Genomic DNA, 13,734 nt, shown 5'->3' with positions numbered 1-13,734 from the left:
GATATTTGACTTAGCATTTGCCCTAACACACTGATAAAGTCGAGATGCACTTACAATTGGACATTGGAGTGCCTGCCCTTAACACTGAGAGGCGGGGACGGAACAGGCAGAAGGGGTGTCCTCAAGACGCCAAAGAGCAACCGGACTTTCTTGATGGCCGCACTGGCGCCGGCCGTCTCGACAGCTACCGCCGAAGGCGTTCGCGTGAATTTCGAGCGAACCCATCTCTCCCTCCCCAGTCCTCACGCATTGCGTCCCTTGCCATCGTCGGACTCCTACCGGTTTATACCCCCTCACCACGTCACCAGGAGTGCATCGCCCAATTTACCACGGGAAGGGGGGCGGGGCACACCTCCTTGGTTTTCTGGGGATCCCCTCGCAGCCAGCATCTCCATCAGTTGCCGTCACCGTGCGTGAGGTAGAGGAAGCGGAGGGGCTGAACGATGGGACCGTGACCGAGGCCGACCCCCACATCACCGTGCACTATCCGCAGGCGGTCGGTGTCGTGGCGGCGGCTACTGGAATCGGGGCGGGGGAGGGGGAGCGGCGTCTTCTTGGTCCAGAGGGAGAGAACGATAGGTCAGGGAGAGGAACAGATTAACTCTTCGCTGCGCTTGTGCGTGTGTCTTTTTTTCATGGACGTACGCTAGACGGGCCGTCTGCTAGGCATATGGCCCAATCAACCACATTAACCCGATTTTTCCATCGGAGCAGCTACCCTCAAGGACAGTCGGCCCACTCGCATCCAACGGCCAGAAACGTGTAGCACGCTCGATCCGATGGCCAGAAGTGTTGAGTGCGTGAGAGGGCTGTAAAAGTGCTCGGTTATAATGTTTCTAAATGCTTTATGCTTGATGTCTTCTTTAGGTGAACCATATGTTGCATGGTTGATCTTCCTTTTTGAACCATTTGTTGTGTCTATTTTGAATCATTTACCGGATTTGTTATGTTTCTATTTGAATTTCAAATCAAACTTCATAAATTGTGGTTTTGAACTGATGTTCAATTATGTGTGTCTGAAATAACATTATTTGATTTATTATGTTGATAGAATAGTCATGCATATGCCATTTGTATGTTAGTTTGAAGAGAAATAAAGAAGAAAACATGTTTCAGGGGAAGATGTATAGAGGACTTGCAAAAACACCACACCAGAGAACCTCCCATAAATTATATGAATACCTCGTTAATACGTCTCTAATGTATCTATAATTTATAAAGTATTCATGTCATGTTTACAACAATTATATATGGTTTTGGTATGATTTGAATGAAACTAACCCGAACTAATATTGTTTTCAGCAGAACTACCGTGATGTTGTTTTTTGTGCAGAAATAAAAGTTCTCGGAATGAGCTGAAACTTTTTGACGATTTTTTTTGGAACAAAAGAGACCCCCGAAGCTTCGTCGTAGGACCAGAAGAGCAACGAGGTGCCCACAAGGCACCAGGGCGCGCCCAGGGGGTAATGGTGCCATAGTGCCTCGTGGGCCCATCTTAGCTCCTCTTCGCGTGAGATTGACGCCAAAAAACTTATAAATAGATAACCCCCCCTCCCCAGAAATAACCCTAGAACTTTGACTCCGCCGCCGCAAGCCTCTGTACCTTCGAAATATCATTTGGAGCCCTGTTCTGGCACCCTGCCGGAGGAGGAAATCATCACCGGAGGCCATCTTATCATCTCGGTGACCATCATGACGAGTAGGGAGTAGTTCGCCCTCGAGGCTAGGGGTATGTACAAGTAGTTATGTGTTTGATCTCTTTTTCGTGTTATTGATTTGGCAGGATCCTGATGTACCACGAGATTTGTTAATATAGTTGGATCATATGGTATTTCCCCCTCTCTATCTTGTTGTGATGAATTGAGTTTTTACCTTTGAGGTTTCACTATTATCAGATTGAATACTTTTATGGATACCCGTGGTGACAATGAGTGTTCTATTGGATGAATTGAGTTTTTACCTTTGAGGTTTCACTATTATCAGATTGAATACTTTTATGGATACCCGTGGTGACAATGGGTGTTCTATTGATTCACTTGATATATGTTTTGGCACTCAACTCACGGATTCCCGAGGTGACATTGGGGTAATCTGTACATAGTGGTTGATGCACGTTTTCGTCCTACTTTCTTCGTAAATTCTCCGTAAATTTTCAGGTTAATTCGAGAACTTTGATTTCTGCACAAAAACAACATCATGGCAATTCTGTTGAAAACAACGTCATTCTAGATTATTTTCATTCAAATCAAGCAAATTAGAGTCCAAACCAAGAGCAAAAACGTTTGAAAAAGTAGATACGATAGAGACGTATCACATTTATTCATCATTGTCATCACCAGCATTGGGGAGGAGCGGTGGTGGCGTGTGTGATACGGAGCTGTGCATGTATGCATGTGTCTGTACTTGGCTCCGTCCATTTATAAAAGCATATAAAATGGATTATTATCATAAGCCAGAATTATGCATTAGCATAATTAAGTAACAAACATACTACTAGGGAATCCAGACTCCGTGAGAACGCCTTAGCCTTATTGTAGCTTTCATCACTTTCACTTTGTTGTTCTTTATTATTACTACGTAGTTAAATTGAAACCAGAACACCACTGAAATAATTACACTTCCGCATCGCGTTTGCTTTGCACCTTAATTAACTTGTAGGCACTTTCCAATAAACCTCTACAAGAGGCGAACAACATTTCACGTGCTCTTTTTGAAATCGATACTCTTACTTCGAAAATGCTACAACTAACTCCTATCCATTTATGCATTTACATGATATCATTAAGTACATATTATATTATACTAATGGATTTTTGGGCCGATAACACCTCCTCAACCGTCGGATGCACACAATCACAGTCATCCACTCGTGCTCCTGAAATCCCATGACCTCCTCATCGCACACCTCTCCTCGCATCACTGGCGAGCGCTTGAGCTCACTGCCTGCTGCACGACGACACCCTTGCCGCACCGTCTCCAAGCACGACAATGCCTCGCCTGACTTCGCCCCGGTAGCGCCGCTCACAGTACCGAGCACTACCATGCAACACTAGCAGCCTGACTTGCAACAACGCATATGACCAACCTATAACACCAACACCATTCGCAGCCATAGTGACAGGCCTTCAAACAACTGTCGTAGCCCCTCAGAGCAGTGGCGTCGTGAGCTCTGCCGACCGAGGATGACTGAGATGCTAGGAGATGTGGGAGGCTCTCGGGGAGCTAGATCCCGTCGAAGTAGCAGACAAACATGTGCCAGAGATAGGAAGAGAGAGAGAGAGAGAGATAGAGCAGAGGGGGTGGCTGGGAGGAAGAAGGCGATATGTCTCCAGCGAAGGAAGAGGATAGGGAAACGTTTCTAGGCGGTGCGCCGGCCAAAACTTGGGCCGGTCGCACGCCAGCCTTGCGATCGTCTCGATCATGGGTCGCGCAGGCCACGAGCGCATCTTATCTGAATCGTTTTTTTCCCTTCCTTTTGTCTTTCTTATTCCTCACGAACGTGGGTCGTTGCAACTGTTCCTCCATCTCTGCCGCCACACGCGCACAGCGCACAGGCATGATGAGCCCTTGCTATTAGGGCGAGCCACTGCGGGGCGGAGAAGACGGCGGGGGCGGAGAAGTCGCGATGGGGGAGCTGCAAGAGTTTTGCGCGTGATGCTGGTGTTCGTCGATGGCACGCGACCAGCCATGGGTGCGCGATACCTGAGACGATGTTGCATGCTGGAACCGTTCTGGTGAAAAGTTTCCACCGTTGATTTGAAAAACTTCGACCAACTGTATATAAAGCTTCAACCGGACCATGGTGCGACTCAAGAGCTACAATCATTGATATGAAAGCTTCAACTACAGTTTGTAAAAGTTTCAACTGAACCACCGCGAACTAAAAAGTTACAACCGTACTCTCATATGAAAGCTTCAAACGGCGACCTACAGATGATACAACCGGTGTGCGGCAATGCTGCAAACAGGTGGGCGCCGGGCACCGATGGACATGGGAAAAAGCTTCAATGCTGGAAAAAAGCTTCAACCCGCGGTGAAAAAAGCTTCCACCGGCATGGGGAAAAACTTCAACTCTGTGAAAAATGCTTCAACCGGCGTGGAAAGAAGCTTCTACCGGCGTGACAAAAAGCTTCAACCGGCGTGCTGATTTTTTTGCGCGAACAGAAACGTTGAGAGCTACGGCCGACAATGGTGGTGCTACGACAAGATGAATAGGTGCTGCAACTACAGAGACGGCAGGGCGTGCTACAAGGCGGCGGCGATTTTGCTACCACCGTTTTGTATTTGGCTGGAATCAGCGTCAATTTTTGCTACCACCGTATTTTTGAAATGCTGGAACCAGACACAAAAAAAGCTACAATCACCGATATGAGTGTTGCAACCATTGCCAAAAAAGCTTCAACCCTAGATAGAAAAAGCTTCAACCATGAACAGGGAAGCTTCAACAGCCACTCTCAAACTGAAAAAGCTGCAACCGTTATGAAAAAAGTTTCAACCTTAGATAAAAAAAGATTCAACCGAAAGATATACAAAGTTTCAACCGGACACAACAAGACGAAAATAGTTACACCCGTTTACAGAACAAGCTTCGATCTTAGATGAAAAAAGCTTCAATCAAATTAAAAAAATTAGAGAGAGAAAGAGATTGGGGGAAAGTCAACGCGTAGATCAACGGTTGAGACTCGCTGCATCGGATGGCTGGGGCGCGACCGGCCCAACCGGCGCGCCGGCGCCTAGTACTGCCCAAGAGGATAAGGGTCGGTGGAGCGGCGGGTGGGTCCCACAAGTCACGTGGTTGACGGGGGACACGGCCAAAGCAACGTCTAGGATCAGTCGACTGAAATGAAGGGCTTTCCAAAAGATAAATTAAAAAAATTGACAATCGCAGCCCCTGCAGGCTCGCAAATCCGGCGCCGCCGTCACTTTCCCGTCTCCTTCCTCCATCCCTTCCTTCCTGGTCAAATCCATCGATTCCAGAAGCCTCCTCCTTCCCCGCGAAGCAAACCAGCCAACCCAGCCGAGATCCAAACCCCCGTCCCCAACGAATCCCCTCTCGGAAACCCTAGCCTCGCCCCATGCCCTCCCGCGCCCCTCGCCGCGGCTGACGACGTCGACGACGACGATGAGGTCGCTCCGGCGGTTCCTCCTCCCGCTCGTCCTCCTGTCGGGCCTCGCCTTCCGCGGGGCCCGCTTCGAGGACGACGCCGACTCCGCCCCTGCCCCCCTTCTCCTCCCGCTCCCCCTGCCGCCGCCGCAGCAGCCGGCGCCGTCCCTCGCGCTCCCCGCCGGCGAGGGGCGAGGGGACGAGGCGGGCTCCACGGAGATCGTCCCCGCGGAGCAGCCGTTCCTGGTCAGGCCGCCGCGCCGCCGGTCGGTGCCGTCGAACGCTGTAAAGAACCCGGATGTAGGGCCCGGCATCAGGTGAGCTAGATCGTGTCCCCGTCCAACTCCCCTAAGCGCCACTCTGCATGGCTTGCCCTCTTAATCGCTCTCTCGGAATAATGGAGAAATGGATTGTGGTAGGTCTTGCAAGCTTTTATCATGTTTTCAGCTATTTCTGTAAGCTTATTTCGTGCTGCATTTGAGTGGAGAAGAGGAAAGAGCTGGCTCTCTAGCTGCCTAGGTTAAGTATAAGTGTGCCCGCGTGAGTTACCTGTGTTCAGATGAATCTTGGAAGTACTAGTTCATGGATGACGCCTCACTGGATTTTAGGGTGCTCTGGTGTGGAGGGAGCTTTTGCTCTTCTATTCCCAAAGTGGGAGGTTTAGGTAATAATAAAATGTTGAGTTTGTTTACCAGATTAGCTACTCTTTTTGTTTGGGATCTATGCTGTATTTTTCTCTTTTGATCTATCAATTAGGCTGTCAAGTAGCTGGCAGTTTCTGTGGCAATTTGCTGATCTTTCATGTGATTAATCTTATAGCAACTTGCAGATCTGTCCTCTGTTTCAATTTTATAGCAACTTACAGACCTGTCCTGTGATTGACTGGAGTTCTTTGCTTGTTTTGCGAACAGCTCTGAACTGCGATTTTATGACAATGGCACAATTCAACTTGTGGACCGTCTATCAGAATCTCCTCTGTGGCAGTTCTCCACAGGACCACCTCTGTCCAAGCACATTACCACCACAAACTCTGATTTGAGCTATCTCATATATCCTTTGGACGAGTCTGATCTCGTGGAAGTTCATAATGGCACCGGTGTGGTATGCTTTACACAAGTATGCTAGTTCTCCAAGTACTTTTTGATAAAAAATTATGTTTCTCATCCATGGCTTATTCCTGTAGAAACTTCCCTGGGAATTGGAAGAGTTTATCGCTAGAACTCCATACATACGGGATTCTGTGGTTACTATTGGATCAAAAGCCTCGACAACTTTTGCCGTTGATGCTGATAGTGGTGAGATCATTTACAAGCATAGTCTGCCAGCCGCCTTGAATGAGTTAGCAGTCCCGGCTGGGGAAGCACCATCCAAGTTAGATGTTGGTAGAAGTTCTAATATCATCGTGGTTGTGAGAACCGATTATTCTCTCAGTGCATCAGATCTTGGTGTACATTTGTTTAACTGGACACGGTCTTCTTTCTCTGCAAACTACTATGTTAAACAAAGCCATCCAAATATGCTTGAACAATCATCCTGTTTGCAAGAAAATATTCCGTGCATTAGGACTGATGGTGTACCGATCAAACTTACTTTACCTGATTCCAGTACAGCCAATGCACTTGTCTTGCAAGATGTGAACAAAGTTACCACTAGGGATGGTGCTGATGCTTTGAGACAACTTCAAACTTTGGTGATTCCACAACAAACTGCTAGCAAGTCTGGTGTAGCCCTGAATGGCACTCAGAATCAAACTGTTGATGGTGCTCTTGTTCATCTTGTCCCTGCTGACCCCCAAGCCAACAGGTTCACTAATAATGCTTATGGATTGCTATTCCCGGTGCTTACCTTATTGGTGGTCCTTGCTTGGCTGGTGAGGTTGGCCTATTCAAGCAAGTCTTGCAAGCAATTCATGAGTGTACTTATGAAGCCATTTGTTCGTGAACAGAAATCAATAGACCTTAGAGGGAAGTCAGAGGGAACATCTAAGAGAAGGAAAACACGGAAGAAAGATGGAAGGGCCAATAGCACAGAGATCGGTTCAGCATCTGACAAAGAGAGCAGTGGAACTGGTGGGTCAAATGAGATGCTGTATGCACTCCCTGATGGCCTTGACGGATGCCAGATTGGAAAACTTCGTGTTCACAAAAAGGAAATTGGTAAAGGGAGCAATGGCACAGTTGTCTTTGAGGGTTCCTATGATGGACGTGAAGTTGCAGTGAAACGCCTGCTTCGTTCACACACTGATATAGCCCAAAAAGAGATTCAGAATCTTATTGCATCGGATCGTGATCCTAATATTGTTAGACTGTATGGCTGTGATCAGGATGACAATTTTGTTTATATTTCCCTTGAGAGGTGCCGCTGCAGCTTGGCTGATCTGATCCAACAGCATACAGATCCATCTTTTTCAGATGTTGAGAAAATAGATGTAGAACTTTGGACGCAGGATGGACTTCCTTCGCCACAACTCCTAAAGCTGATGAGGTATTGAACTCGTGTCCTTCTATATTATCCACTAGAAATGTTGGTTGGGTATGAGCATAATTCCAACACCTTCTCCCTCGAGGTGTATCAGCCACATCAATGACTGAAAAGTTTTAAATACCAACCTGGTCAATGTGCATGCTTGGTGATATCACCATTTGTAGGCGTATGCCATTGCTATTTTACATGAACACATGGAACAGTTTAATGGCAAAGAGCCCTTGAGTCTACCCCTTTTTATCTCTTCCATAAGATACTGCATTCCCTATTCTCAAGATAATGCAGTTTTGACTAATCAAATTACGTTAAGGCTGGATTTCGAAGGAATATGGTCCAGCTTGATGGTGCTGTGCTGTCCGGTGCTATGGATATAGTAAATTAATGGATTATATTTATAGATTGTAGTGTACTTTCTGTTATGGCTCTTAAGATAGATGTTGCTAATTAGTTAGAAGATAAACGTTACTAACTAGTTAGACGAACAGAGCATAAATTGGCTACATTTCAATTGTGGAAGATCCAAAACTCGAAAGAAGCTTGCTAATGGATGTGTTGGCATAGTTTGACTAAGTTTATAGGAACAAATATCAACATCCATAACACCAAATCAATATCACTAGGTCTATCATGAAATATCATTTCATAATGTATTTATTGGATTGTAGATTTTTATATACTCCCTCCCTTCCAATTTAGAGGGCCTATCTAAAAAAAATGGATTTTCATTATATTAGTCCCACTTTCAGTCTTATTGAGTTAAAGTGCTTTGAATCACATGGCTCATTTAATCCATGGAGATGAGAGAGAGGGAATTAGAGGCCATGTATGCACCATATGGATCTAATTAGAGGGAGGGTGTTGCATTTATTGCTTTGGGAGTTGAACATGTGAGGCATATTTTAGTGGGCAGTTTTGAACTCATGAAACTCGTGCCCTCTACTCACCATCTACCTTGGTTGCTGAGAATTTTGAGATAAGCCCTTTAAACCGGAAGAGCGGTAGTATTTTTCTACAAACTTGGTCAAACTTTATCAAGTTTGACTTGTGGCAAGATTTGTAGACCTTACAAACCTGAATGGGTACTTGTTATGACCCCAGCACATCCAGATATACTCATTTGTACGCAGTACTTAACATATACTTGAGCAAATAATGCCTGCTATATCACCACTAGCTGCAATCTACTATAGCTTTGTCAGTATTCTTCTATTTCTTGCTTCTTGAAATATTGATAATGCCCATGATTTTGTTAGCCAGTGCATCTGCTGCCGTGCCTGTATGATTGCTCCTATCTTATTTATTTTTATGCATCTCACTCGTATCTTGTGAATTTTCTTATGCAGAGATGTTGTCGCTGGTATTGTGCATTTGCATAGTTTAGGAATCATACATCGCGATTTGAAGCCTCAGAATGTCTTAATAAGTAAGGAGGGATCTCTCGGCGCAAAGCTTTCTGATATGGGTATCAGTAAGCGTTTGCAAGAGGATATGTCGTCTCTTAGTCATCATGGCACTGGTAAGCAAGATTAAACCCTACTTGCATTTTTTCAATAATAGCACTCTTTTCTTTTTAAAGTAGCTGTTTAATCCTCGACAGTGTATTGCAGGATATGGAAGCTCCGGTTGGCAAGCACCTGAGCAGCTTCGTCGTGCTAGTCAGACTCGCGCAATGGATTTATTTAGTTTGGGCTGCCTTATTTTCTATTGTATCACTAAAGGCAAGCATCCGTTTGGTGAGTACTATGAACGGGACATAAACATTATAAACGGTCACTTTGATCTCTTCGTGGTGGATCACATTCCAGAAGCGGTGCATCTTATTTCTCTGTTGTTACAACCAAAACCAGATGAGAGGTAAGAATTTAGGTCAATGTACATTCTTGCTGTGCTGAACACATAGGTTATGTAAGGCTTACTGTTTTTTTTTTTACTGAAATTCACTTTTAAAATGTCAACAGACCCACAGCGGTGTACGCGATAAATCATCCTCTCTTTTGGAGCCCTGAGTTGCGGCTTTTGTTTCTAAGAGATACCAGCGATAGAATTGAGAAAACCACTGAAACTGACCTCCTTAATGCTTTGGAAAGCATAGGGCATCAAGCTTTTGGTGGAAAATGGCGAGAAAAGTTGGATGATGGTCTGGTTGCCGATGTGGGTCGTTATAGGAAATATAATTTCGAGTCAACTCGTGACCTTCTCAGGTTGATTAGAAACAAGTCAGGACATTACAGAGAGCTTCCAGCTGATCTCAAGGTTAGTTATGCTGCACCTCTTGTCGCATTTGCTCTTGTTTATGCTATGTGTATGGCTATATTGTTCGCTGGTCAAACTGGTATGGTGAACTTCAACAATCCTGTGTTTTATTACTGTATTAAACATGCACAATCGTAGGTCCTTGCACCATATTAAATGAGTTATAGTCATGGATGTTCCAAGAGATGTCACCTAACTATAGTGGACTTCTGTTTATTCTTTCCATGGTTAGTGAGCAAAATGCTTACCGTGACATATTTCTCCCCATTCACTGTCTCTGTTGTTCCTCATGGCAACCATGCGAATGCTCCTGAGCACAACCTTGACATGCCTATGGTGTGTTCTTGTTCTAAATTTAATCATTCCACCATGATCTGGCATGAGTTAATTCTCCAGGGAAGGTAGAGGATTCGCTGAAGTTGCTGTCAGTGGTGGCGGTGGAGCGGTCTAGGATCAAGGAAACCACCTAGAGTGGGTGGATAGATAGATTATGATTCTCTTAAGCTAAAACATGTGTTTAGCACAATTGACGGAAATAAGTTTAAAAAAAGTTTTGCATTTTAAACACAATCAGTTACACCTATGAGTCTATATTGGTGCACTGACAACCTAATTCGAGTTAAACTGTTTGTGATCTATAATAAGCAAACCATAAATTAATGCACACGAGCAAGAGAAGATAACCCAAAGATGAACTTGATACTGTTTTTCGGCTTTGGCGGTCTCCTTATTCCATGCTTAGGTAAGCCAATAAATGAATCCCTCCAAACAGGCACACTGAATCCGCTAGCGGCAGCACATGTCCACCCTAGACAAGTTACAACCTTCATACAGTGACGTGTCTCGTCATTACCATCTTGTATAGATCACCGAGTGTCATCCAAGCTGTCTAGCTTCCAGTAATGATAAGTTGGTGATGCTCGCTTGAAGGTGATCATGTGTCAACATTGCCCAACTGGGTGCTGTCTCTTTCTTTTCCTAAAGAAAGTGAGCTGCAAACAAAGCTTACCTTAGTTGGTTAGGTTTCTTCTGGTGGAACCAGCCTACCTAGGTCCAAGTCCTATACTTGGTAAGGGTGCTCGCATATTTTCCTTGATCTATTTCAGGCTTTTCGGCTCTATCCTTTCAGTGGTATGATGTGACCGTCAACTATGAGGTGCCTATGGCAACTAAGACAATCTTAAGATCTGTCGGCTGAGGTGTATGTGCATGCGTTCATAGTGGTAGGGTGTGTGTGTGCATGTTGTGAGTGTCTGCGCCTGTACTGTTTTTCTCCAAAAAATAAAATTAATGAAATGAACAGTACGAAGAATGGAGATGAATTAAGGGCCCAAGGATGGCGACTGAGTGGCAGAATATGCCCACACACATGCAAACAAAAATAGCTATTACTCTTATTGAAGATGAAATTTAGAACTGGTTGAACAGCCTCATCCCTCACAGTAGCAGCTAGTTGCACTGAACAATACAATAGTCAAATATGGCTGTTAAAGAGCTCTAAATCTGGCTAACTCAACAGTTCATTGAGGGGCTCAAGAAATTGTTCTCTGCATAATGATGGCTACTACAAGCATGTCAATCTGGGACACCTGGTCAGACTGCAATATTGATGCCGGTTAGACCATTGCCCTTCCAAACCGTGGAGCCTTGTCACACCCAGTTAAAGCCTCTTCGTTTCGCAGGATTTATAAAACGCCGGAATAGGCAAAACATAGGATTGGAGTGGCATGCCATCTTCAGTACCACATGATTAGTATGGGCATTTGAGAAGTGTAGGATTCTTCACATGAGGCTGGAGTGGATGGAAATTTTCCTATGAAAACTAGTACAAATGAATTCTAAGGAAAATTTCCTATGGATTGTATTCTACGAATCAAGCAACCTACATAGGAAAAAAAATCCTACCAATTAGAATCCTTCAAAATTCCTTTAGAAATCCTTTGAATCAAAGAGGAGACTGGGGAATAATAGTCTTGAACAAGGGCTTCCATAGAAAAAAGCTTCCTTCAAGAGTGTATTTGGTTGCTGGTTGTTTGATTTCCTTGATCCTACACTTAGAATTCATTTGTACTAGTTTGTTTGATTCATCTGAAAAAAAATCCTACTGGCGTTCCATAACTATGAAGCACTTAGGTTGGCACAACGATTTCACTGTTAATGTACCACAGCACTAACAACACGGGTAGCAACCTGGTCTTCCACCCCCACCAAACTCCTAAGACCAGGAAATTCTGTGAAATGACCCTAAGTTTATTGCCACCTTTGCATCAGGTATAGTTGAGAAGATTTAATCCCCATCATTTACATCTGTTGGTCTTCAATGTGCTATAGCAATCTTCAGGGATGGATAATGCTTGTTATGGTTATGCTCCCCAGTGAGCTCAGCCTTGTTTCCTCCTCTCTGTGTTGCCAAGAAGCTAAACGTTTTCATCAATTTTCAGGAGTTACTTGGGTCACTGCCTGAGGGATTTGATCGTTATTTCTCAAGCCGATTTCCAAAGCTGCTGATTGAAGTGTACAAGGTCATGTCAGTTTATTGCAAGGATGAAGAAGATTTCAGGAAATATTTCATTGGGATCTCGGTATAACTAAAGCAGATGTCATCCCTCTACTGTATGCACTAACGAATCTTCTCCTAGCAAAATTGTATGTACATGTGATCTGTATCATATTATCATTGAAAGAAATCAGAAGAGATCTCAGTTATTAATCTGTACATTGTATTACACATAATTGTTGTTATAGTGTCACTGATAAAATAATGGAGTATTATCCATACAAATAAATCGATGGATTTTCAGAATATCTTGTGACATATTGAGTTTTATGAGGGAACCTATTAATCTTTAGCTTTGAGGGAAACTCTATCGAGTTTTATTGATTACCAGAAATGTTCAAAGGACATATTACAATATCATGCAGAATGCCAAGCGAGACATGGCGCTAAAGCATTTTTGCCGAACTATCAAGCGAATATCATGCAGAATGCCAAGCGAGACATGGCGCTAAAGCATGTTTTGCCGAACTATCAAGCGAATATCATGCAGAATGCCAAGCGAGACATGGCGCTAAAGCATGTTTTGCCGAACTATCAGCTTGATGATTATTGCTTGTTGCTCGCTCGATGGTCTTCATGGACTCGGGAGCCAGGTACTCCTGACCTGTCCTGAATATCTCGCGACATACCCATAGTCAGATGCTACATATAGTTGACGACAATTATAGATCTTTGGGTTTCAGTTGGAAGATTATTAATTCTGGGTCAATTGGTAGAAGAGTGTTTCTGATCAACTGTTCATTCCATCTCGCTGAGGTCCCATAAGTTCTCATCAACAATGGTGCTCCGGAGCACCTAAGCTCATCTGCTTCCGCGGGAGCTCATATGTGGATCTGGGATCCAACGGTCAAAAAATACACAATTGAACAGTATCATTTTGGCTTGCTTTTTGCGACATTATTCATGCTGAATTTGTCTTTTGTTTTTCTTTGTGTGTTTTGAATTTTGATTTGAACATTTATGGTTTGTAGGGATATGTCTTATGAACACTCATGATTTTTTGGAATTTTTGGAAACATTTAAATATGTTCTCTAAAAAATAGTAGCATGGTAGCACCCAATGTGTGGTACCACCCGGATTGGAGGGGGGGGGGGGGGTCAAATTTGCAATATCACCTACGTTTTGGGTTTGTTGCACATAACACCTTCTATTGGTGTAAAAGTTGCACCTTGTTCTAATCCATTATTTGATCTTGTTCACATGATCTCTAACAGGTTGGCCCCGCTTGTAAGTGTACACGTGGAAAAAAATGCCATGTTAGCCGGCTTGGACTATTTTTTTCTTCTGAATATCTTGCAAACTATGGTCAAAATGAGTCAAAAATTTCTCAAATCA

At 44.1% G+C, this 13,734-nt stretch overlaps 1 protein-coding gene across 2 annotated transcripts; it reads left to right on the top strand.

Annotated features, from left to right (window-relative positions):
- The first annotated feature begins 4,963 nt into the window (after positions 1–4,963).
- LOC125515275 (serine/threonine-protein kinase/endoribonuclease IRE1) lies at positions 4,964–12,644 on the top strand. 2 transcript variants are annotated; one of them, XM_048680717.2, is made up of 7 exons: positions 4,964–5,421; positions 6,016–6,205; positions 6,288–7,588; positions 8,932–9,104; positions 9,196–9,442; positions 9,547–9,841; positions 12,283–12,644. In XM_048680717.2, the coding sequence occupies exons 1-7, from the start codon at positions 5,123–5,125 to the stop codon at positions 12,427–12,429; spliced, it is 2,652 nt and encodes an 883-aa protein (XP_048536674.2). In that variant the 5' UTR covers positions 4,964–5,122; the 3' UTR covers positions 12,430–12,644. The 2 variants fall into 2 exon arrangements, with proteins under 2 accessions (XP_048536674.2, XP_048536675.1); XM_048680718.2 differs by lacking the exon at positions 4,964–5,421 and having other exon boundaries at positions 6,016–6,200.
- Positions 12,645–13,734: the final 1,090 nt, after the last annotated feature.

This window comes from Triticum urartu, chromosome 6A (assembly GCF_056163025.1).
Source record: "Triticum urartu cultivar PI428250 chromosome 6A, HENAU_Tu73, whole genome shotgun sequence".
NCBI classification, from domain to species: Eukaryota; Viridiplantae; Streptophyta; class Magnoliopsida; order Poales; family Poaceae; genus Triticum; species Triticum urartu.
Note: the sequence above shows the minus strand (reverse complement) of the source record. Positions and strands in the feature narration are given on the sequence as shown.